The sequence below is a fragment of the Centruroides sculpturatus genome, unplaced genomic scaffold, assembly GCF_000671375.1.
Source record: "Centruroides sculpturatus isolate CEXI.00-Female unplaced genomic scaffold, Cexi_2.0 scaffold1733, whole genome shotgun sequence".
Lineage (NCBI taxonomy): Eukaryota > Metazoa > Arthropoda > Arachnida > Scorpiones > Buthidae > Centruroides > Centruroides sculpturatus.
In genome coordinates, this window is record NW_019386016.1 from 45,103 (window position 1) to 69,259 (window position 24,157).

At 31.6% G+C, this 24,157-nt stretch overlaps 2 protein-coding genes across 2 annotated transcripts in view; one reads left to right on the forward strand and one right to left on the reverse strand.

Annotated features, from left to right (window-relative positions):
* Positions 1-15,096, forward strand: part of LOC111613131 (cytochrome P450 3A8-like) — a 37,325-nt gene extending 22,229 nt beyond the window's left edge. The window contains exons 9-13 of the mRNA XM_023354451.1: positions 149-290; positions 6,476-6,548; positions 10,776-10,884; positions 14,698-14,858; positions 14,922-15,096. Of these exons, the coding sequence (XP_023210219.1) occupies positions 149-290; positions 6,476-6,548; positions 10,776-10,884; positions 14,698-14,858; positions 14,922-15,096 (660 nt within the window). The remainder of the gene's footprint in view (positions 1-148; positions 291-6,475; positions 6,549-10,775; positions 10,885-14,697; positions 14,859-14,921) is intronic.
* Positions 15,097-15,916: 820 nt separating this feature from the next.
* On the reverse strand, positions 15,917-22,571 carry LOC111613132. Its single transcript, XM_023354452.1, has 4 exons — positions 22,459-22,571; positions 18,769-18,970; positions 17,454-18,043; positions 15,917-16,080 (listed from the first exon to the last, which is right to left on the reverse strand). The coding sequence occupies exons 1-3, from the start codon at positions 22,569-22,571 to the stop codon at positions 17,516-17,518; spliced, it is 843 nt and encodes a 280-aa protein (XP_023210220.1). The 3' UTR covers positions 15,917-16,080; positions 17,454-17,515.
* Positions 22,572-24,157: the final 1,586 nt, after the last annotated feature.

Genomic DNA, 24,157 nt, shown 5'->3' on the forward strand with positions numbered 1-24,157 from the left:
TTTACCAAAGCGAATACTTAATTTCTTAAAGTTGTTTCATTATAAAATAGATTAAAAAGAATACGTCACGTCATGTACGTGTATAACAGATTCATATTTTATTGTGTAAATTTATATTACACGCTTAATTATAAATCATTTATTTCAGAATTTTCGTCAAGATTTGCTTCAAATTATGCTCGACGCTAATATTTCTTCGGAAGAATTACAAAATATAACCGGAGAAAAACTGACTGCCAGTCTAAACCCTGATAACATCTCAAAATCATCAACAGTTAAACAAAACACAAGTAAGATAATATTCATCGATTCATTTTCGTTCGTCAGAAATGTCTAATTTTATTGTTTTGTGTATCGTTTGAAATAGATACGCATCAATGATGATTTCGTCAATGAAATTACAGTTTTAAAGTTATAATTTAATCATGTTAAACAGTTATAGAAGTTATAGAAGTTATATGTTTAGGGATAGATTAAACGCAGCTAACATAAACCACCTACATTCCTTTCTTTTATGTATTATTACTATTTTTGGACTATAATCGTCCTGTGGACACTAAAAGGGCCTCTTTTAGCAAGCCCATTATGGATTCGGCCAGACCCGAAGTCAACTCTGTTCGTGGCAGTCGCTAATTCAAATTTGCCTGGGCTCCATGAAATCGCCACTGTCACTAACAAGTAAGTAGTAAAAAAGTGGCCTGATTGTGTAGCAAACGTACAAGTTCAGAAGAATATTGCTTTTCCTGCTCCGGTAGAGAAAACTAAAATTCTCTTATTTCCTCTTGATGTCAAGCTTGATTGATGAAAAACTGTAAAAGTTATGGATAGAGAAGGAGAATGCTTTGCTTATCTGAAGCAAAAGTTTAATCATCTGAGCGATGTGAAAGTAAAGGAGTAAAATTTGTTAGTCCCGAAGTAAGACAGCTGTAGAAGGATCCTATTTTTGAGGAAAATAACCCAGCGGAAAGGACAGCGTGGGATGCATTCGTACCTATTCCAAAAACGTTAGAAAAACGTTTTTAGAATAGGTACGAATTAACAAATATGAGAAAATAGTGGAGACGTTGGTAACGTTCTATCAAACACTAGGTTGCAATATGTCACTCAACACGCACTTCCTGCATTTCCATTTATATTTTTTTCCTGTCAGCCTAGGAGCTGTTGAACATGGAGGAAACTTCCATTAGGCTCTTTCTCAAATATATAAGCGGTATAGCGGAAGACGGAACGAGAACATGTTAGCGAATTGCTGCTGGACTCTACATCGAAAGACTTGAAAAGAATATAAATCGAAAAAACATGTCATTAAGAGTTTCAGTTCTTAAATGTATAGAATTATGAGGACTGAGTAATTAACATAAATTTATTTGTATTTAATTTGCCAATTAGCAATGTGTGTAGGCAATAAATATACTTTGAACAGAAAGGATTTTACTTCAAAAACCTCAATACTAGGTAATTAAGGATGTCGCTAGATTAGATTCAGCCACATTCAATAAAATCTGTTAAACCAATATTAATACTGTCAAGCTTATAAGCCAACATGTAGAATGCTGTAAGCCTGTTTTTCGACCGATAAAAACATTTTATAATGATAATTATTTACTGGCAATCGGATAGTGCAGATGATTTAAAAATTTTAAGAAATTGATAAAATGTACTGTACCCGAGCTTTATGTAGACGTTTTATTGTTTTAGTGCGTTACGTTGTTACTATACGTTAATTATCTCATAATACAGAAGAAGAAATAAATAAGTTTAAACTTTTTTTACTTTTTCAGTTTGTTTTAGAGAATTAGAAGTGATTTTATCTATACTTCGAATAATCATAGATAAAATAAGAGGTTTCTTTGGTTTACCTTCGATGGAACTCTTATTTAAAAATTTAAATNAATACTTAATTTCTTAAAGTTGTTTCATTATAAAATAGATTAAAAAGAATACGTCACGTCATGTACGTGTATAACAGATTCATATTTTATTGTGTAAATTTATATTACACGCTTAATTATAAATCATTTATTTCAGAATTTTCGTCAAGATTTGCTTCAAATTATGCTCGACGCTAATATTTCTTCGGAAGAATTACAAAATATAACCGGAGAAAAACTGACTGCCAGTCTAAACCCTGATAACATCTCAAAATCATCAACAGTTAAACAAAACACAAGTAAGATAATATTCATCGATTCATTTTCGTTCGTCAGAAATGTCTAATTTTATTGTTTTGTGTATCGTTTGAAATAGATACGCATCAATGATGATTTCGTCAATGAAATTACAGTTTTAAAGTTATAATTTAATCATGTTAAACAGTTATAGAAGTTATAGAAGTTATATGTTTAGGGATAGATTAAACGCAGCTAACATAAACCACCTACATTCCTTTCTTTTATGTATTATTACTATTTTTGGACTATAATCGTCCTGTGGACACTAAGAGGACCTCTTTTAGCAAGCCCATTATGGATTCGGCCAGACCCACAATGTAGCGGTGGATGGTGAAGGACGGAACCGAATTATTCGGTAGGGCCACTCTCTAAGATTTTTCGACCCGTCCGAGTTCGGTCCCGGGTCCTCCAAAGCAGTCAGCTGCTACTTTGACCGCTCGACCATCACTATGTTCTTTTCTTCTAATTCAGCTGGTATCTTTCGAGAGTAATAGCGTTACACGTACTTTCATTCCCGTTGTCCCTGTATGCTGAAAATGGCCGCCACTCAACGAGAAAGTGGATAAGAGGCTCGGACGTTTATAGTATCTTTCAGCAGATGTTGGTCATTGATAATGCAGCCCGTAAACTCCAGAATTGGTAATTTACAAATTGGAATTGCTGAATTGGAAATCGCAAAAGACGGTAATTTTTGGTAGTTTGCTGTGTTGTTGTTCTTGATTATCCATGCACTGTTAAAGTTTTACATGCTGTTTGATTGGAACTAGGAATTGGTTTTAGTGTCGCAAGCCAGTGCAGATAATATGGACCATGGTACGCAAATTTAGCCTACTGTAGTTCACATTACCAGACATGTTTGTAGTATTATTTTTTATTTTCTCGGCTGTTATATATAACAGATGGAAACTATGGCGATCCGGCAAATAATTACCCCCAAAATTTTATACATCTTTGGACTTAGGACATCTTGAAACGTCGAAAAATGCAAAAAACTTCTGGATTTTTTTCTATATGTATAGACGTTAGTGTGTGTGGGCACGATTTTATTTGCTCTCTTTGCAGCTTAATAATATTTGCTGTTTTTTTGTCGAAAATTTCTGAAATTTTGCTGGAAGGTTTTTTTATTAGGGGAATTTGTAGTATTAAATTTTGATGATTAATAGTCGAGGTAGTGGGGAGATAAAGGGGGTCGTGTGTATCCTCATAAGGTCAGATTTAATGACTATTTTCCTTATTAGCATTCACATTTTTTATAAAACCCACCTGTACCCTGAAAAATAAGCTATTTGCCATTCTATGATAGTTAAAAATAAAAATGTTTTTAAAATAAAATATGATAACAAATGGCGCTACTAAATGTTGCCAGGAAAGCTAAGCAACCCGTTGCTGCATTTTTTGTTTTATTGTTGTTGTTTGATTACTTGCAAATCCAGAAGGAAGAGTAGTGCAACTCTAGTTATTATGCGGCTACCAGGCAGTTGATGAATGTATTCACTGTCAGTAGTTGTCAGCATTGAGCTGGTGCAGAAGGAAGACACATTTCTGTGTGAATTTTACACAAAATAGTAACTTTCTGTCTGTTTTTAGAAGCACCCTTGTAACATGAACTATGTGCAGGTAATATAGACCAAATTGGTGTCTATATTATCAGCTTTGGTTCATATTACCTTGACTTTTAAGTTTCTTAACATTTCGACATTTTATGCTAAAACTAATGCATATTAATAAAAATGCTGTTATGATATCATTGGATATCAGTTTTTCCACCTTACATCTCAATGTTAGTTCAATTGCAGCAGTTACTGAATGTAATGTATGAAAGATAACATGGTGGTCCATATTAACTGCATTTATTCTATATCATATTTTAGTTATTTGGCCGATAATGGTTGTTCGTTTGATATTTGAAGTAATTATCGGATTGTTTGTGTTTATTATATATATCGGTAACGAGAAAGCAGACATGATTAAATCTTCCACTACTGTCTGCTATTATGTTGGCGATATACCAAACATATGAACATGTTTATATATTAATAGATACGCCTCTATAGTTTCTGAAGCTATTTATATTTGTTTTTGATTGTTTTTCAAATTTATCAGGGTGTGACGTCGCGTAAAAATCTACCGACTCCGACTCCGATTCCGATTCCGACCAAGGGAGGACTTGTTACCGAAAGAGACCCTGAAATTCTGATGTCGTCACGTGACCTCAGAATAAAAGGTTCAATAAATAGAGTTCTAATAAAGATAGAACGTAGAAACTTTTTATTCCAAAGCTAAAAGACTCCTCTAAGTAATGACACAGTCATTATATAAATACGTATTTGATCATTTTTACTTTTCCGGCTGTTATATATAACAGAAAGAAAGTGTAGCGCTCGGTCAAAAAAATTACCCTTTCCAAATTTTTACATTTTTGGACTCAGGACACCTTAAAATTTCGAGATATGCAAAAGATTTGAGTTTTTTTTTCTATATGTGTGGATGTTAGACTGTGTGTGTGGGGCATAATTTTGTTTATCCTGTTTGAAGCTTAATAATTTCTCTGGTCAGTGGTCAGAATTAAATCAGGACACAGGAGTTAGTTATTAAGCGTCAGTGGTTGAATTAAATCATGTCCCATATACATTCTAACATCTTAGGCGAGAACATCTTAACAGGTTTTACTGTACCATTATAAAATGACAAAAAAGCTTACTTTGAGGGTAGAAACGAGTTTTATTTTATTTTAAATTTTGAACTCTAATAACGAGTAAAATATTCATTAAGAGATATGACACATGACCACTTTTATGTCTTCACCCTGTCGACCTTTAATTAAGAACCAAAATTTAATAGTATTAATGCCCCTTTATACGCAAGCCACAGTGCCACATTTCGTTTCTTAAACTTTACCCGTTCTGAAATATTGTTTAATATCTCAAAACAGAAAATAATGAAATTAAACAAATTAGACGCCAACACACACACACGCACGGGAATTTTCCCCCTTTTATTGACTTTTTTGAGGGGTTCGGGAGTTCTCCAAACGTGTAGATTTTGCAAACAAACAAAAAAATCCCCGGAGGGTCAAATTTGGCACGATTCCAATACTTTTCCGTTTTATATACATAACAAATTGGGAAGTAAAAAGGAGTCGGAGTTGACAGATTTTTTGAGGACTCCGGCTAAAACATCAAAACTCCATGACTCCGACTCCGACTCCACAGCCCTGAAATTTATAAACTATAAATTTCAGGGCTATGGAGTCGGATCTTATAGTTTATAAATTTATAAACTATAAGACATAGCATAAAGGCAGATATTTATAATTTAAAAGCTAAATTTCTTACCAATAGTATTAACAACGAAAAATCCCAATATGTAGGGAGAAAAGCTGTAAGAACAATCGATTTTTACCGAACGTAAAGTTCTAGTAATTTTTTTAATTCGGAAAATATATAACGTAAATTATACTTTGTTCGAGAAAACCTGTTCCAACTATTTAGATTTGTATCATTATCCAATGTTAAATTTTACATATGCGAGTAAGTACTGCGTGTTATTTAATTTTGACTTCACGTAAATGGTTTGTATAAATGATTGGCATGTTTTATATAAGTTATCTTGTTTATAAGTCTACAATTTCAAATTGTAGACTTATAAATTCGCATTGTCGTTAGTCGTCTATCCGTTCGTCCTTCCTTAATCTCGACAACGGAGTTAGATAGATGAAAGATGACACTATATGTGGAAACCATATGGACGGGAGGTCTCGATTAACTGTACGCCACACGTCAAATCAAACCAAGCCGTGGTTGGTAAAGCGGAGGTCTGCAACATGCTCCGTATAGTTTATGTTTAGCCTCCCTCAGATTTTCATTTATTCGGACCTTTAAAAAATTTTTGCCGGAAAAACGCTTTGCAGATTAGGAGGAATTGGAAGACACCGTTCTGTACTACTTCATGCAACTTTGACAAGCAACATTACCGTGAAGGGATGTTTTAAGTAGTGTCATGCTGGGTTACATGTCACAACGTTTACGGCAATTATGTCGAGAAAAAAACAAAAGTATGTAGTTTTTGTGGAATGTATTAAATATTTTTTTAATTATAAATGTTAGTGTAATTTTGGCATGTACCTTTAATATCGGATTACCCTCGTATATAGAGGTTTTGCAGTTTAGCGTTGAGGAATTTGTCTACTATCGTCCCGTTTTTCGATCTTAATGAAATTTGATATTTCTACAAATAACTACTTTGTCGTATATTACCACAATTTCTCTTACACTCATTAATACAGAGTTCTCTATTTTATTTAGATTCGACATCAAAGTTGCATTATTTGACTAATCCAGAAATCATGGCAAATTCCGCTCTCTTTATGGTAGCAGGGTAAGTACAGTTTCTACCAACGAGCTAGAATATACTACATAGAGTGACTGTGACCTTAGATGTAGCGCTCTTAGTGATAACGACGAGTACTATCGATCGCCATTTTGCTTTAAGTCAAAACATCGAAGTCTATACCACGTGTTGGGCAGGATTGTTTCTTTAGAATCTATTTTTCTCCTCTAAATCTAAAATGTTTTGTTTGTCCCTAGATTTGAGATTTAGGCAATTAGATAATTGATATAAATGTAGGTTGTTTCATCTCGAATTTAGCTATTTTCTAGATTTTATTTAATTATTATATTGGAACCCGGTTTATGTAGCTCAAACGAGACCGGGTCCAATTCGAAAAATTCGTTAACGATATAAATAACAGTATTTAGATTACATTATATTTTATTTATTGCATAACTTATTATATTCTTTTACAAGAATATACATCTATAAAAGACATCTATATACAGTATCAGTTTGCTGGTTTTTATCAGTTGGTACAGTTCACGTACTGTACGTACAGTACGTTTTCTGACCATTTGTGTGAGGTAGATCTTCTCTTTATGATTTTTTTCAAAGTTAACCGGTAATTAGGTCGCCATAGCAACACCATAGGAAACCAAAGGACTTATTTGAACCAAAGTAATTGTGATATATAGTTCTGTATTTATTTTTGTTACCAGGTCTTCAGTTATAAAGTTGCAGGTGTTCAAAATTGATATTGAGCTAAGGGAAAACAGTATTCTTACAGCTGCAACATTATATCCAGGCAAGAATGTACTACTTACAACTTACCAGTAGTTCTTCGATTTTTTATTCTGCAATATAAGATTTTTTTATACTCTTTCTACACTCTGGGCACTAAGAGGAAAAATTTTTAGCAAATCCACTTTTTAGCATTTTTGCCAAATCCACAGTAGGGCAGCCAGGTGGTGAGGCACGGAACCCAGACGAACCAGCTCCAGAATAATTCCTGGGGATTTTTCAACCCATCCGGATCCGATCCCGGGTGCCCCTGAGCGGTCCGGTCTGAGCGTCCGGCCGAGCCGTCGAGAACACTACTTATATTGAAACACTATTTATATTGAACCACAAGAACACTACTTATATTGTGTTTTATTATAGTTATATTTCGTTTGTGAAAATTTTCGTTTTAACTTGTGAAAATATTTACAATGAAAAATCACATTTAGACCGTTATCATTTTATGAACTATGTTGTTGAAGTTAAAATTCTTTTAAGAGATAATAAGGAGCTAATAATTGTGGAAAATGGAAGAAGTATTGCATTTTTCCATCAAAAATAGAAAAAGAGAGCATGTCAGTAAGTGCAAGAGACTGATATGTGGAAACTATATCATTTGGATGTGTACAAATTGTACACTATATTCGTCATTCTGGATAACAAAACATCATTAACGTGAACTAACCTCTGTTCGTTATGTTGTAGACAACAACCTTAGACACTGAAGCCATGAGCCAGAAGAAGGATTGGAAAATTACCAATTCCAAATGGATTGTTAAATTGGAAAAAAAATGAACTGTTTTAATCTCGGTCTCTTTTAATTGCGTATAATTAAGAAAGACGTGATAAATATCACTAGTCTCACTATTGGAAAATATCACTAGTCTCATAGGAAAATTACAAAACTTCCTATGGTCAAAGACATGTGGAAAAATTGTGGACAAAGACAAATGGAACAAAGACACTTGTAAAGTGTCTTTGTTCCATTGTCTGTTCCTACACCAATAAGAAATAACAAATCTTGCGGCGGAGTAGACCTTTACCTGGAGGCTACTCTTCCGTCTCTGCATGCAAAACGTTACAAACTATCCTCTGGTGGTGGCAAAAACATTTATAAAAATTATATAGGTATTTAAAATAACATTTACTAAAATTTACTAACTGGACAATAACTTTAATAAATGTTATTTTAAATGTATAATCTTTATAAGTGTGTTTTGCCACCACCAGAGGATAATTTGTAACATTTTGCATGCCGAGCTGGGGATTTAGCTTATATATAAAGGTCGACTCCGCAGGCAAAAAACGGTATGCCCCCCCCCAGTGTCTGAGTGGACTCCGTCTCCGCTCTTTGCATGGACCAGTCCCTAAACACTGAGCGTTCGGTCGTGGGTTCGCGCATCGCTCGGACGGGCTGGCAACATGGAGTTTACCGGGTTTTCTTAGTGTCGATGACGCCTGAATAGGGGCCACTTTTCCATACAAAAGTCTTCCCGGAAGGTAATCTTTCACTCGCGGACGTTTAGGCCGTTCTATAATGCCGGCTCTTCGGTCGTCTAGCGATCAACCACAAGTCTCTCGGAATATAAGGCGAATAGCCACGACGCTCCATATAAACCATCACCGAAAGAAAGAAAGCAAAAACGGTATCGTTTAAAGCATCCTTTCTCAAAGTGGGCAATAACGTCCCCTTGTGGGAACTGGAGGCTTTCAGGGGGACAGTATAAGGCTCAGTGATTAAATATGAGTTTTATTTCTTCTCATTGAAACATTCTTTGATCTCAGAACTTACACCCTATCCATATAATAATGCATGTTTAAACATTATATTTGCAATAACCGTTTTTTAAGATACAGAACCGATGGTAATGTAAAAAGGTAAGTTAAAAAAAATATGGGGCAGTAGAATTTTTTACTCTCAAAGTGGGCGGTGGTCGAAATAAGTTTGAGAACCTGTGGTTTAAAGTAAAAGGCTTCGGCCGGCAAAAACGGATCGTACGATCGCAGCATTGGAGAAAACAGCGTTTGAAACTAAAAGCCTCCATATTAACCCAGACAACGAAGATAATAGAATAGATTTGTTATTTCCTGTTGGTGTACGAAGGACACTTGAAGAGTTCATTCATAGGAAATTTTGTAATTTTTACAAATTTATAAGAATTGTCCTGGCAGTAAATTTGTTTAAAGTTTGTTCTATATTTTTTGTATTTTTAATTATTGTCAAATGGCAAATAGCTAAATTTTGAGGGTAATGATTAGTTTTATAATAAAAATTATAAGTGTTAGTAACGAATAACATTTTTATTATTAAGTTCGATCTCTCTCGAGATATGACACATGACTCCTTCTATCTCCCCATCTCGTTAACCACTAAAATTTAATGTCAACAATGCTCCATATACATAATCTTTCATGCCAAATTTCGTTTCTTATAGTCCCCAACACGCACATATACGAAATATATTTTTTTTCGACTTTTTTGGGTTCAGATCTGAAAACATGGAGATTTACAAAAACTCTACAAATTTGACTCAATTTCAACGCTTTCTCTTATGTATACATAACAGCCAGGAATGTAAAATTAAGAATATTTTGAAATGCATTTAACTTATTGCTACAGAATATTTTGTCTTGTTTAGAAACGTTTAAATGAAGAGTTGAAAAATACCCTGTTAATTACTTTCAAAATTAAAAAAATAAAAAGCGAAGTAGGGTTATTATGACACACTTTTAGACGAGTTAGAATATTCTAGCTTGATGCCTTTACACAACAGAAATGGCACGCCCCTTGACTAAAAGGAAAATGGCGGACGTTTATTCAGTTTTCTTTAAACATGGCGTTGACGTAGCCCACTGTGTAATATATTCTAGCTCATTGGTTTTTACTATATTATTAAAGATATGTTTTAGAAAATATTTCCAGAGAATAAACTTTATTTTTAAGATCCTTTTACTTTATAATTGTAACAATAAAACAATTCGGATCGCCATATACAGTATTATGTATTTTTTATGTAACGGGTAGTATGAATTTTGCACGAAACCTTTCGAAAGTTTTGATACATTCTATGATTATTATGCTATTGATGCGTAGACAAGTTAGATTCCATTGAGTTTGTATGGTGACCGATGAGTTAAAAATTGATTCGTTTTGATGAAAAGCAGATTTTCTTCCCATTGAAATGAATAATAGATTATACACAATGAAACAAAACAGATGAAAGTTTCTGTTTAAGTGTAAAATTTCTTGAAAAGTATTTCAAAGTTTATTTGTTTCTTTGCATAAAAAATAATTTACATATTTATGCGTATCATCCTTTAATTTACTATAATTTATTAGTAATTTTTTCTAATAATTTAATATTAATAGGAAAACGGAATGTAAATTAAAATCTGCATTTTTTAAATAATTTTAAAAGTTACTTTTTAACAATCAGAATAACATAATGACTTTTCTTTTGTTATAATTTAGTGTGGGAAATTTATTTTCAGGTACGAAACAACGGGCACCACCCTTTCCTTCGTCACACATTTATTGATTAATTATCCGGAAATACAAGAAAAAGTTAGGGAAGAAATTAATGCTGTACTCGAAAATGAGGTAAAATTTTTAATAAATTCAAATCTAATTATTTTACTGATAGGAATATGCAATGGAAGAAAAATAGTAAAATTTTTAAACGAAAAACATACCCTTAATGCTATATATTTATCTAAATATACAAAATTACTTGACTGACTGACTGACTGCTTTATTATCGCCCAGAGCAAACCGCTGAACCTAAAGAGATGAAATTTGGTACACAGTTAGGGTACGTCATGAAAACTCACACTGAGAAGGGATTTTTCGAAATTCCCTTGTGGGGGAAGAGCATTAAGGCTTAACCTGAAGAACATCTGCTTCTGTACTATTTTATATGCGATTTTTTTGTTTTCAGCAAGTTTAGTCTTCATTGAGTACTTAGGTGTATTAAATTGATAACATTTCAGACATTGATATAAATATTTTTATATATTTCGATTTTTTAACCAAATGTTCGAACCGTTTTAAATTCGAATTTGTTATTGCATATTGGTTTGATTATAGCATGATTGTAAACGTTCCAGAAAATTGATCAAATTGAAAACAGTTCGTTTGATTCTCGGCAATTCTCATCATTCTCACCGGTAGGTGTTATATAACAATTACTATGGTTGTTGAAATATTGAATATAAATGGGGTTTGTTTGCAAAATCCTCGCGAGCGAAGTCGCGGGTAACAGCTAGTATTAATATAATTATATAATAATACTAGCTTAAAATAATACTTAACTATTAAAATAAGATTCTTTTAATAGGGAAACAAAAGATCAAATAAAACTCGAACACCACTATGTGACCTTTGAATAGAACTTTAAATAAATAAAATATTAGTTTTTACGAATAAATAAGTTAAGTAGGTGAAGATGATGAGCAAATTCGTTTTTAGTAAGAGTTTTCCGAGTGTGCTTCGGGCCTTCTAAGCGGCNTGATCTGATGCTTTTATTGTATACTTGTAAAAGAAATCTATGCCAGATTTGATTTGAGTAATGATATTTTTTCATATCCTGTTCTGCTTGAACCTGAAAATGCGCAAAATTTAACAGTGAGGACTTTTGAGCCATTGTTTAAAAAGTTTTAAAATGTTAAGGTTGATTTACAAGTTGTAGACAATGAATGGCGTAAACAAGCCCTACTTGACTCAATTTCTTTATCCTAATTCTATACCATTTATTATATTTATGTCTACTAGGACTTATTATACTGGTATTCAGTTTCTGTAAATCAAGGAAGACTTAATCAGAAAAAAACAATCTTTATTGTCCACCTGGTATTTCAACTGTACACACTATATTTGTGTTTCGGACCTCAAGGTCCTCCTCAGCAGGTTTACATCGACAAGGTGCTAAAAGAAGATAAACCTGCAGAGGAGGAACCTTGAGGTCCTAAATACAAATATAGTGTGTACGGATGAAATACCAGGTGAACAATAAAGATTGTTTTTTCTTATTAAGATTTCTTTAATTTACAAATAATAAGCCCTAGTAATTTAGAGTAATCTAGGGCAAAACAAAGACGTCGTCAGGGTAGTCCCACCGGGAGCAGGCAGCAGCACTGCATATAACAGAAGAAAAGTATGGCGATCGATCAAAAGACGATCCTCAAGATTTTTATATTTTTCTACTCGGAACCTGAAACGTTGAGAAGTGAGAAAAATGGAGTTTTTTTCTCCTGTATTTATTGATATTAGAGTTTGTGTTATAGGGCACGAGTTTGCTCATCAACTTTAAAGCTTAATAATTTCTATCGCTTTTGTCGAAAATTTTTGAAATTTTACAGTGAGGTTTGTGTTTTAGGGGGATTAATAAGGTCAAGAAGTTGGGCGATAGAGAGAGGGCATATATCATATCTCGAGTAGAGTCGGACTTAATGAAGATTTTACTCGTTATTATCATTCTCTACTCTCAAAATTAGGCATTTTGACATTTTATGAGTAAATTATATAAAAAGCTTTCTAAAAGAAAATATCGTAACAGATGGCGCCACGCACAATTTTAAATTTTTTTTGACGAAGAAAGTTGTCGGACTCGTTGCTGGATTTTTCGAAGTTGGAAAGATTATTTAAGTTGTTACATTTTGCGTATAAGATATTCTTCGTTTAATAATTTCAGAACATTTTTTACGCTGGGTATTGGGCGGTACCGATAAAGAATATCGATAATTAGTTATGTTGCTAAGTGCAAATTGAATTTTGGTTTTTTCTTTTTCTTGGAGATAGAGACTTTTGTTTATAGGCGATGTAGATAAAATGGTTGCGGTTTCGTGCCTTATCAGTGGACTAACCGTTGGAATTTTCGGAGTATCTTCATGTCTCTAACAGCTAAATAGAGGTCAGTTTCTGATAGAAGTCCTCCCGGAGGGAATCCTTCTATGGTGGGTCGTCCAAATGGCAGTCATTGCCATATCCTATCGATTCATCTGTCCATAAATGAAGTTTCAAGCTTAATAAACTCCATACATTTTACGCTCGCTCACAAAATACTATAGGAAAATAATTTAGAACTACAAGAGGAATTAAAAGCAATTATAATTTATATTATCCGAGACTAATTTTGCAGAGCCGTAGGTAGTGGACTAAGCAAGTATCTAAAGTCCGCTCACATGTTTATAACAGTTTTTATTAGTATATTTTTAAGTGCTGTAAAATAATGACAATTATTTTTTATTAATTATATGAAAATTTATTTTGTTGTAATGTAAGAAAGAAAGACTATTGAAAAAGTTAGGATCTTTAATTTTCTAGGATTGATAGGTGGTGGTCACGAAAATTGTTTGCATGTAATCAAAATACGCCAGAGTTTATTATGATTTTTAATTATTACTGATTGTAAAACTGTTTCAGACGCATCAGAAATATGAATCACTTTTGCAATAAATTTTCTGATCATTAAATATAAAAATATCAACGTTCGTGCTTTTCTTCAACTTCATGTAGGCTATTATTTTGCCAGAAAGCTTATTCGTATTAATGTTAAACATTCATGAGATAAATTGCAGAGGGCCGGATGGCCGAGCGGTCAAGGTGGCAGCCTACCACCCTGGCGGACCGGGATTCATATCCATACCGTTGTCTGGATCCTAGAAACCTCCAGGAATTTTTCGGGGGATGATCCGACCTAATCAGTCGGTCCCAGTCCCTCACCACCCAATCTTGCTAAAAGGGCTTGCAAAAAAATAGGTAGGCCCTCTTAGTGCCCACAGAGCGGACAGTGTTTTTTAAAAATAAAATAAAATGCAGTAATTCGTGTTCGCGGTTCTAAAAATATTTTTAAAATAATTAGGTTAGAGTAAGTAATTATACAGTAGAATACACTACTTATTTTATAATCTCAGAAACTTTGGTTTTCAAAAATAAAACTGCCAATATGAGCCGTTGCATCTCTTTGATTGGCACAAATAATCAACAACTGCAAATCCCTGAAAAAACGTTTTAACCACTCTGCAGTGACCGACAGATATATCTGTCAAGGGTGATCCTGTGGCACTGGTAAACGACGGCTATATCCGCAAAAGAATTTTGCGGATAGCATCAAAAACTATCGGGAAGAAATTCACATAAAAAAGGAATTGTGTGACAATAAAAAAAGACTTTGTTCTTTACTAGACATTTACTGTTTACTGTTTACAATTTTTTTTTCTAAAACGGTAATGAGAAAAAACGCATGGGAAAATACTTAAAAATTTATTCATTGTTAAGAGATCGACGCAGATCTTTTTTAGCATGAAATTCCGGTAATAATTTTTTTGCAAAATATTCGTTTTTGGAATAAAATTGTTATGTCATTTTAACGAAAATGATATATTTGTTAATCTTTTGTTTTTCTAAAAATAATAGCGATTTTTCCTTTCGTGTAGATTTACGACGAGGAAAGTAGGGAAAACTTTCACCTATAAAAACTTAACGATTCCTAAGGACTTGGCTCTCCAACACGCTATCTGGAAGAGTCAGAGAGATCCGGAAATTTGGCAGGATCCCGAGAGTTTCGATCCCGACAGGTAAACGAATTCTTATTGAAATCAACGGTGGTTATATTGATAACATCGAAATATTCTTTATAGATTTAGTCCAGAACGGAAAGATTCGATCGACCCTTATGCTTATCAACCTTTTGGAAATGGACCGAGGAACTGCATCGGAATGAGATTCGCTTTTCTTGTCATGAAAATGATTTTGGCGTCACTTCTTCGGTCGTTCCGCTTCGTTCCCGGACAAAACACTGAAAAGGTAGTTTAATCCGTTTTTATGTTTTCACATTCGATTAATAACTTTTGGACTTTCTTCATTTTTGAATTTTTCTCACCAGTGGGTTGACATTCTAAATATATACATTTACAGGATCCGCCGCAATTGGAATTCCGATTGTTCCAAATGAATCCTCTGAATGGAATTAACCTTAAAATGGTTCCCGTCTGAAGATCCTCATCCCGACTTAGAAAATTTTTTGAAAAATTTTATACATCGGAAAATTGTAATTTTCATTTATCTAGTCAAATCGATTTGGTATATACACGGGATCATTAAAATGATTAAACTTTGCCTTTTGTTGTTAATTAATCGAGTATCCTATTATTTAAGTTCAGTATTTAATTAATAATAATAATAATGATGATGATGAGACATCACAGTTCGATAAGTGTTAAGTATAGTATATTATTTATATACAGGAATTAAATGATTCAACATAGTCGAAAATCAAAATGATAGAATTAATAAATGGAAAACTTGCAATCATTTTTATTACTAATTGATATAATTATACAAGTGTTTCACTTTTTAAAAGATAAATTTTAAATTTGAGAATAAATATATTAACAATAACCAAAAGAAATGAAGATAAAGCGTTAAATAAACTTCAAGATGGTAAATAAAAACAACTCTCTGATTAGACATAAGGGAAGTTGACACGATCTTGCAACAATATAAAAATCCTTTAAAACGGTTCAGAGGAATGAAATGTTTCGTCTTATTAAATTTTGTATTTATAGTTTTTAATTTTAAAACATTCGAATTTCGCATTTTATTTCTTTGATTATTCTCAAGTGAAAACTTCGCTAAGTCACTAAATCTCAGTTTTGTAAATAACACTCAACACCATTTTATGCAAAACCACATCTTCTAATTTGTAGCGATTACTTTTTTCATTTCATACAAGAAAAAAAATAAACTTTAAAGTCAGCGAAAATAATATAAAAAGAGATCCGCACGGTTTGCCTCTTCCTGAAAGAGTAGAATTGAGTACACTTCATAAATCAAAAATATTAAAACTAATTTTATATATCTTAAAAATATTTCATAGAATTATATAAATATTTTATAATTATTTACATGTTTTAAAAATTTTAAATTTCGAATCATTCATTCAAAATCAAATATAAATTATTTAAATATTAGTTTACTTTATCTTAGTGAAGAAAATATAAATAAATAAAAACTCGTTATTTATTGAAATTCTGTTGTTATAAATTATTAAAAATACATGAAATGATGTCATAAACATCACATATTTACGAATGAACAGATTTAATGAATTAAAGATTTGCGATTAGAAAGAGATAAATTGTCATCTTTAAATATAACAAAAGTAGTAAATAAATATAAAAACTGTATTTAATTTTTAAACAATTTTAATCGTTCACTTTAAACTCACAATATTTAGATAGTTAAATCACTTACCAATATTGTTACATTTGTAATTTTTAATAAAACACAATGTTTTTAATGTAAATAAATACTATACTGTATTGTTTTTTCAATTTTCAAAAAATGAATTAAAAATAAGACATTAAGAAAAATTATCACAAAACTATGTGATCGTGAGTGAGAGTTTAGCATCTAATGAAGATCTGTTCATTAAGCTCCACAAAAGTAAAACTGAAAAATATTTTCTGACCTCTTTCTCAGATTTTTCAGAAAAGTTTTCTACTGTTAAATTTGAATAATCATCATCCATGACTTTTTCTGATTTTATTAAGTTTTTGAAGTGTTGTATTTTCATTTTATCTTTTTTGTTATTGCTTTCATACATTTCTGAAAATCAGATAATGTTCTAAATTAGGCATGTGTTGTATTTTTCTCTCAATAAAAATTATAACACAGCCATTAACGATAAATTCAATAACAAACAACAATAAATTATATCAGAAAAAAACGTGCTTGTCAAACATCCAGTTACGTTACCCGTCAAAAATCAATACAATATCCAAATTATCTTAAAAAATAATTAGTCATTTATGCATGACAAAATGCACAGAAGTAAACAATCATTAACGGAATTAAAGTATTGTTATTAAATTATAGAGTATTTTTCAACCTAACGTCATAAACAATATAATGAAAATTATACCAAACAGTGAAAAGACTAAAGATATGCAATTAATTGTATGCTTAATTATTTATTAAAATTACTTTATAATTACTCAAATACCTGAGATATACTTTGGAACTATGAATATTTAATCATTATGTAAACATTTTTTTATACAAATGAATTTAAAACTTTTATAATTATTTAAATACGAAAAAGTCTGGGGTATTTTATAATTCAATACCTTTCAAACATAACCTTAAAATATTTATTGATATGATGTTACCTTCTTCAATTTCAATTGCTCCTCCAGCATAATTCTTATCATATTGTGAATAATTTACAATGTCAAAAGTAGATTGTAATATTTTCTTTGTTTACTTCAGATGATTTTGGAGGATTTTCCTCTTCCTCAAATACGTTGCTAAATGTATTCAAAGGATGAAACTCATCAGAAACTTTTGACGCTTCTTTGATTGGTAAATTTGAATTGCGTAGTTTAACATCTAGAGAAGTGTTAGATTTACTATTTTCTACTAATTGAGACATGTTTGCAACATACTTCTCTTCTTCAGCAATTACTGATTCATTGTTTTCAATATTACAGTTGTCCGATACATCAGTTGCGCTGATGTTAACATTACATTCTTCATAATCAACGAAAATGGTATCTGAATGAATGCTACAATCACTTTCTGATCCATCATCTTCAGATTTAGGTTCTTCTTCCTCATAAATTACTTCTGAAACTAATGAATACCGCTCAAGCTCAATAAAAGCTCTGCGCGAAGGTCGTTTCTTATAATCTTTATAAATTCTTGATGTGATCTCTGCTGAAGTCAGAGGAACATTTAGTTCTTTCTCTTGATCAAATTTCTGAAAATTAAGATTTTCAAATATTTAATTAATAATTATTAAGCTTAATTGAATCAATTTTCAACAATTTTGTTTACATTAATTGCCAGGAGAAGTAAATTACATGTTAAGAATTGGAAAATTTAATTATAATTCCGTTAAAAACATTACTGAAATAGCCTTTTATTTTAAACTGACCCAGAATAACAATGAAGGCATTAAAACATAACAAAAAGCAGAATGCTCATTGTCATTGCTTTTCTATCTGTTCAAATTATCTCCCAGCTTTACACAATTTATTAACACAAAATCTATGTTATATTACAAGTTTTTCGAAGTAACAATATTAACCGTGGATATTACACATCAAACGTTGATTTGAATAATACTAAATTATTCAAATTTAATAATATCAAGTATTGTACATTCTTAATATATAATTTAAAATTAACACCATCTCTCTGTCTAAATTATGAATGATGTCTAAATTTGCTCTCACTTAAAATGAGATGAATTACTACTAAATATAATCAATAATCACTATAAATAGCGCATCAATTATGAACATATTAATTTTAAAAACTAAACAACAACCGACTTAAATAATATGAAGTGAATTTATGTAAATTGTAGCATGTTTATCAATACGTTTTAATATCACAACGTCGTATTTATCAATAATCATCTTTCAAATGACAAAAAATTAAGAAACGTCTCTAAAATAATTTAATTAAATTTACACTTACAACAGAAGATTGTTCTGTAACATTGCATTCGTCAGAAGTTTCTGAAAATTCGGTATTTTTATTTATACATTCGGTGACATTTTGCTCATTGTCATCGACTACGTCTTTTTCATAATTAAAACTTAGATGAATATTCTGTTTGAAATTACTCTCGAAAGTTCCACTTTCATCGGCCAAATCTGTTTCAGATTCAGAAACTAAACTAAAAGAAAACAAAAAATCAAAAACTTACTTTAGATCAACACATTATTACAGTAAAGCAGATATAACGCAATAATTTTATCTTAAGTGGATAGAAATGGAACTTGATAATTAATATATCAATATACGATTGATTTTTGATAGTCATCCAATACAAAACTTATTTCGAAGAGAATCTCAAGTCTACTAATCCACTCAAATATTAAAGATAAAATAATAAATTAATTTTGGAGAGATATTACAAGAATATAGCCTAAGTATCAATATTACGTTCCATTAGTTTTATGGATATACAGCATAAATTTCCTGTGACGTCTTAAATATACTTTCGGAAGATGATTCTCGTAAATCAAACTAGTTTGGTTATAAAATCGATTGTACATTTGCCGAATATACAATCGATGTATCGATTAAAGCTATACGCCTTCCTATCGTCAGTCGTTTCCTCATCTTCTTTCTTTAAATAAGACTAATTACTTCTCTCCTTAGCTACGTTTTGCATTCGACGTTCTCGACGTTAATATCGATCTACATCCGGATAACACAGGTCCTACGGTGAACCTGATCAGTATTTTGAACGGAACTGCACAAAAAGTAAATTATTATCATATTTTTACATTGTATAATTGATATTTCGAAAATGTATACTATTTAGGGGAGACCGGGGCAACTTCGGCATGTGGGGCAAGTTTGTCAAGCGCTTTTTTTTAAAAACAAATTAAAAGGAGACTTTGGTTATAGGTTAGGCAGTTGAGTTTTATTGGTGGCTTGTTGAGTGTAGTGTTTTTATTGTTCTCCAACAAGCGTAGTTGAATTATCAAGCAAATTTTCATTTTCGTTCAATTCCATATAATATTTTTTTTCCATTTATATTGAATTGGCAGGTTTTGTTATAATTCCATGATAACGAAAGTTACTTTTCCTGTTAGAAGGATGTAACTTCAACTTATTCACGTGGCCAGATCGTGGCTTGGCATTCTGTTCTCAGGGTTGTACTTAATGTTTCGAAATCATGACTAGCGGGGTAAGATCGGCAACATAAAGCCACATTAGAAGCAAAGGATAAAAATCAAACAGATGATAAATGAAAACATGTTTGCATTTGTTATTCATGTATATATGTCTTTGAACTTGCATTTCGTTGTAATAATATTAAATGGGTGTTGGATTTGTATTTCTTTGTTTTAATAGTGAATTCCAACTTATACATTGTTAATAACATAATTTTATATACGTGCCTATCTTGCCCCATTACTGTTGCCCCTATACCAGGGGCAACTTTAATAAAAATAATTAAAATAATTACAACTTTACAAAAAGAGAGAAGTTGCCGATCTTGCCCCTATACCCGGGGCAACTTCGTCAATTTCTCTCTTCTTGTAAAGTTGTAATTATTTTAATTATTTTTATTTCCAAACTGATTTTAACCAGTTCTATAGTAAGGTAACATTCCAATAGACAATATGCAAAGCTTTTTTTTTCAGTTTACAGCAGTATTTATTACACAAAATTTAAGTAAAGCTTAACATGCCGATCTTGCCCCGGTCTCCCCTATATTCAATAGTTATGACCAATGCTTTCCAGAGGGTAACTGGGGCGTGGAGGAAATACATATTGCGGTATCTACAAGAAATTAAGTTATTATTTTGAAGGAAGTAAACGAGAAAAACATTGTATAGAGGTCTTTACTTCCTCCGACCGAGGCCAATTTCCACTTTTTGTACAAAAAATGGAAATTGATACTAAGCCGTTGTGGGTTACATTGATACTAAGTCACTGATGTCATTTATACAATAAATGAAATTGTTTATCGATTCAACAATTGCTTTGAAACAATTTTCATTTATATAATAAACAATCGATAAACAGTTTGAGTTTCAAGAAACTTCATTCGTTATTATGTTAGGTAACTATATATTAAGATCCAATAATATCTTAACAGCCTCACGAGAAAGTAGAGTGCCTTACAGCGCAAACACTATTACATTTTCTATTTATACATTATTATTTCTAGTAAAAGTTATTCGCTTAGTCTGACATTAAACGGAAACAACGCAGTAGATGCAACATATAGATATACTGTATATACGAAATTCAGCAGAATTATTTTAAAATTACGTCTTTCGTATCAATACTGGATTATATCAATTTATTTATAACACGAATAAAGGCATTACGTGAAACAATGTCGATTGAACACAAGCGCATATGTTTGGATTATGTTTTAGCGCCAGTTCTAAATTCTGCTAAAGTATATGGTTTGGATTTCTGTATCCGATGTGAGTGCATGTCAACTGATAGAAATTCGCCAAAACACAATCGTTTTTCGACAATGTTTATAATATACAGCGGTGTAATCGAGGTATTTTTCTGGATAGTGTCATTACTTTTCATGATAAGATTATATGACATGAATTTATATGGTTTACGGGCAATTCATATCTACAAAGATTATGCTTTACCAGGAGCTGTTGCCTGCGCTTTCGTATCCATTTATGTAGCTATTCAGTTCAGTATTTTGAAGAGAAGCAAGATTTCACTTCATTATGTCATTAGCAGCTACGATGGAGAATGGAGAATCACTGAGCAAATACAAGTGTATTTGATTAATGTTCTCTTTTGTTTATTTTTTCTATCGTTATTGCTTACAATAATGTCTGGATTTTCTTTTTTTCCAATGATAAAAGAACTAAATGGAACAGATATGGAAGCCTTTATTTGCAATTTCCTTCATTCCCTTTGGTTTTTATATATTTCAGGACAGATGATATCACTGCTATTAATATGCACAGTATTACTTATTACTACGGGCAAAAGGTTGATAAGTCTCTCCGTAGAGCTGTTGAAATTGAACATAAGAAACTTAAATTTGTTAGAACCGAATAAAAGAATAAATACAATTAATGCAATAATGTGGAAACATCAAGAACTTTGGGAGTTCATCGAAATGATTAATGAGAAATAATAATAATAATAATAATAATAATCTTTATTTGTCGTAATAGGCTTTCGCCTGTTACAAGGGCGTTTAGTTTTACATAAACGCGTATTAATTTAACATCTGAATTTTTTTTCGTCTTATTAACATTAATATATTCTATTTGCTAATTTTTTAAATTTACATTAATATTTTGTTACAATTTTCATTTAGTAAATTGTTTAACATAGTTATATAACATATAAATCGTGTTAGTATTAGCTCTGTCAAAAGTCTTAAACATTTTCATCTCACTGTTACAGTTGACTAGCGGTTGCATTTGGAGCCTTTGTATTTTATCTTTTTCATTACAGCATTCACATATAATATGAACTCTAGATAAAGGTTTAGTACAATTTGGACATTTAGATTGGGTATAGTCTATATATTTATCATTTATAATTATTCCGTATTTATTTAGCCTAAGCTGTATAAAAAACTTTTTGATGTTAAAAGCTAGATTTGTCAATATATAGTTGTTATTTACAGGATAATTTAAAATTGTTGCATACCAGCTTGTATTTTCTCGTTTTCGTATATCTTCCACGTCTTGGATAATAGAGTATTCCATAACTCTATGTATTATTTCTTTACTATATTGCTCTATATCATAATTACGATCCATAACCAGTTTAATAGAAAATCCATATTTATTAACTATCTTCGATAACTGAATTATCCAACTTCGTCTTAAGTCTGTTTCCCTTGATTTGTGATGTAGTAAGAACAGCAATTTTGTTGTTATATCTTCAGCCTTAATAATTTTTTGTAAAAACTTTAAATATCTTTTTATTAGTATAGTATTTATTCTGAATCTATGTGTTTCTAATCTTAAGGCACTACCCGGGATATTGTATTCCAGCTGGAATATCTTACGTATGAATATATTCTGTATTTTCTCAAAGTCATTAAATTTTTCCATGCTCCAAATTGGGGCAGCATATCCCATTGAGTTCATCACAATCGAATTAAATAACTGAAAATGTATACGTATGTTCTTTATTTTTGTCTTGCAGAATAGACCAATTAAATTATTTATTGCAATTTTTGCTTTACTTAGTGAATTTTTATAATGTTTTTCGAACGAGAGATTAGGTGTGAATGTAACTCCTAAAAATTTAATTTCCTTCACTATCTTCACTTCTTCTTTATTAATGAAGAAAGACATGTGCTTTTTGGATACGTTACTTCCATTTCTAAATATCATAATTGTTGATTTTTTGGAATTTATTTTAACTCTTAGCTTTTCTAAATACTCACAGATTTGTTGGATTTTTCTACGGAGAGCAGCTGCTGTAGGAGCTATCAACACAATGTCATCGGCATACGATATAGTATGTATTATCTGATTTTCAATTTGAAACCCATCTTCATCTCTTTTAAAGCATTCATTTAGGTCAAATAGGTAAAAATCTTAAGATTTAACATAATTTTAAGGTATCAATAGTTATTCTAGTTAAACTATGTCAATTTTTAAAAGTAATAACATTCTTTTAGAAATTTACGATATTCAAACGAATAGGAGAAATTGTTACTAGTCATTTACACTTATACAAGAGACATTTCTTTGTTTTATTCTGATTATCTTCGTTTACATTCGTTAACTTTTGCTGTAACAAAGTCAATAAAATATTTCATTTCTTGTACCTATTTAGATGGTTCTAAAAATTTTCGATTTCTAGCAAAAAACTACATCTAAAATAGTACAGTAGAAATCGAGTTCTTTAGGTTCTTCCTTTCCCTCGCGGGGGGAATTTCGAAACATCTCTTTTTAGTTTACGTTCTAATTAGTGATGTGCCGGATCGTTAAAAATGTATATCCGCGGATACGGATACTGATACGGATCATTAGTGTCTAGATCCGCGGACACGGATACGGATACGGATCTCTACTTTCGTACTCAGTCGGCGGCGGTGCGTGTGACCTTGGACCGATAGTTGACGCTTTGCGTTAGTAACGCGACGTGTTTTGACTTGCACTGCGCGTGTTTTTGTTTATAGTGTGAAAGTGTGCTAAATTAGAATTCACCACAAAGGCAGACAGGATAAAGTAACAAAAGTTGATATAATTTTCCAATTAAGCTATTTCGCGTCTTTATACAGATTCTATTTCGGGGGATTCCAACTTCACGGTGCAAACAGTAGCATGCGAAATTACAGCGATAATAATAGTTCGCTGTATCCAAAGCACGTGTACAATACAGATCCCGA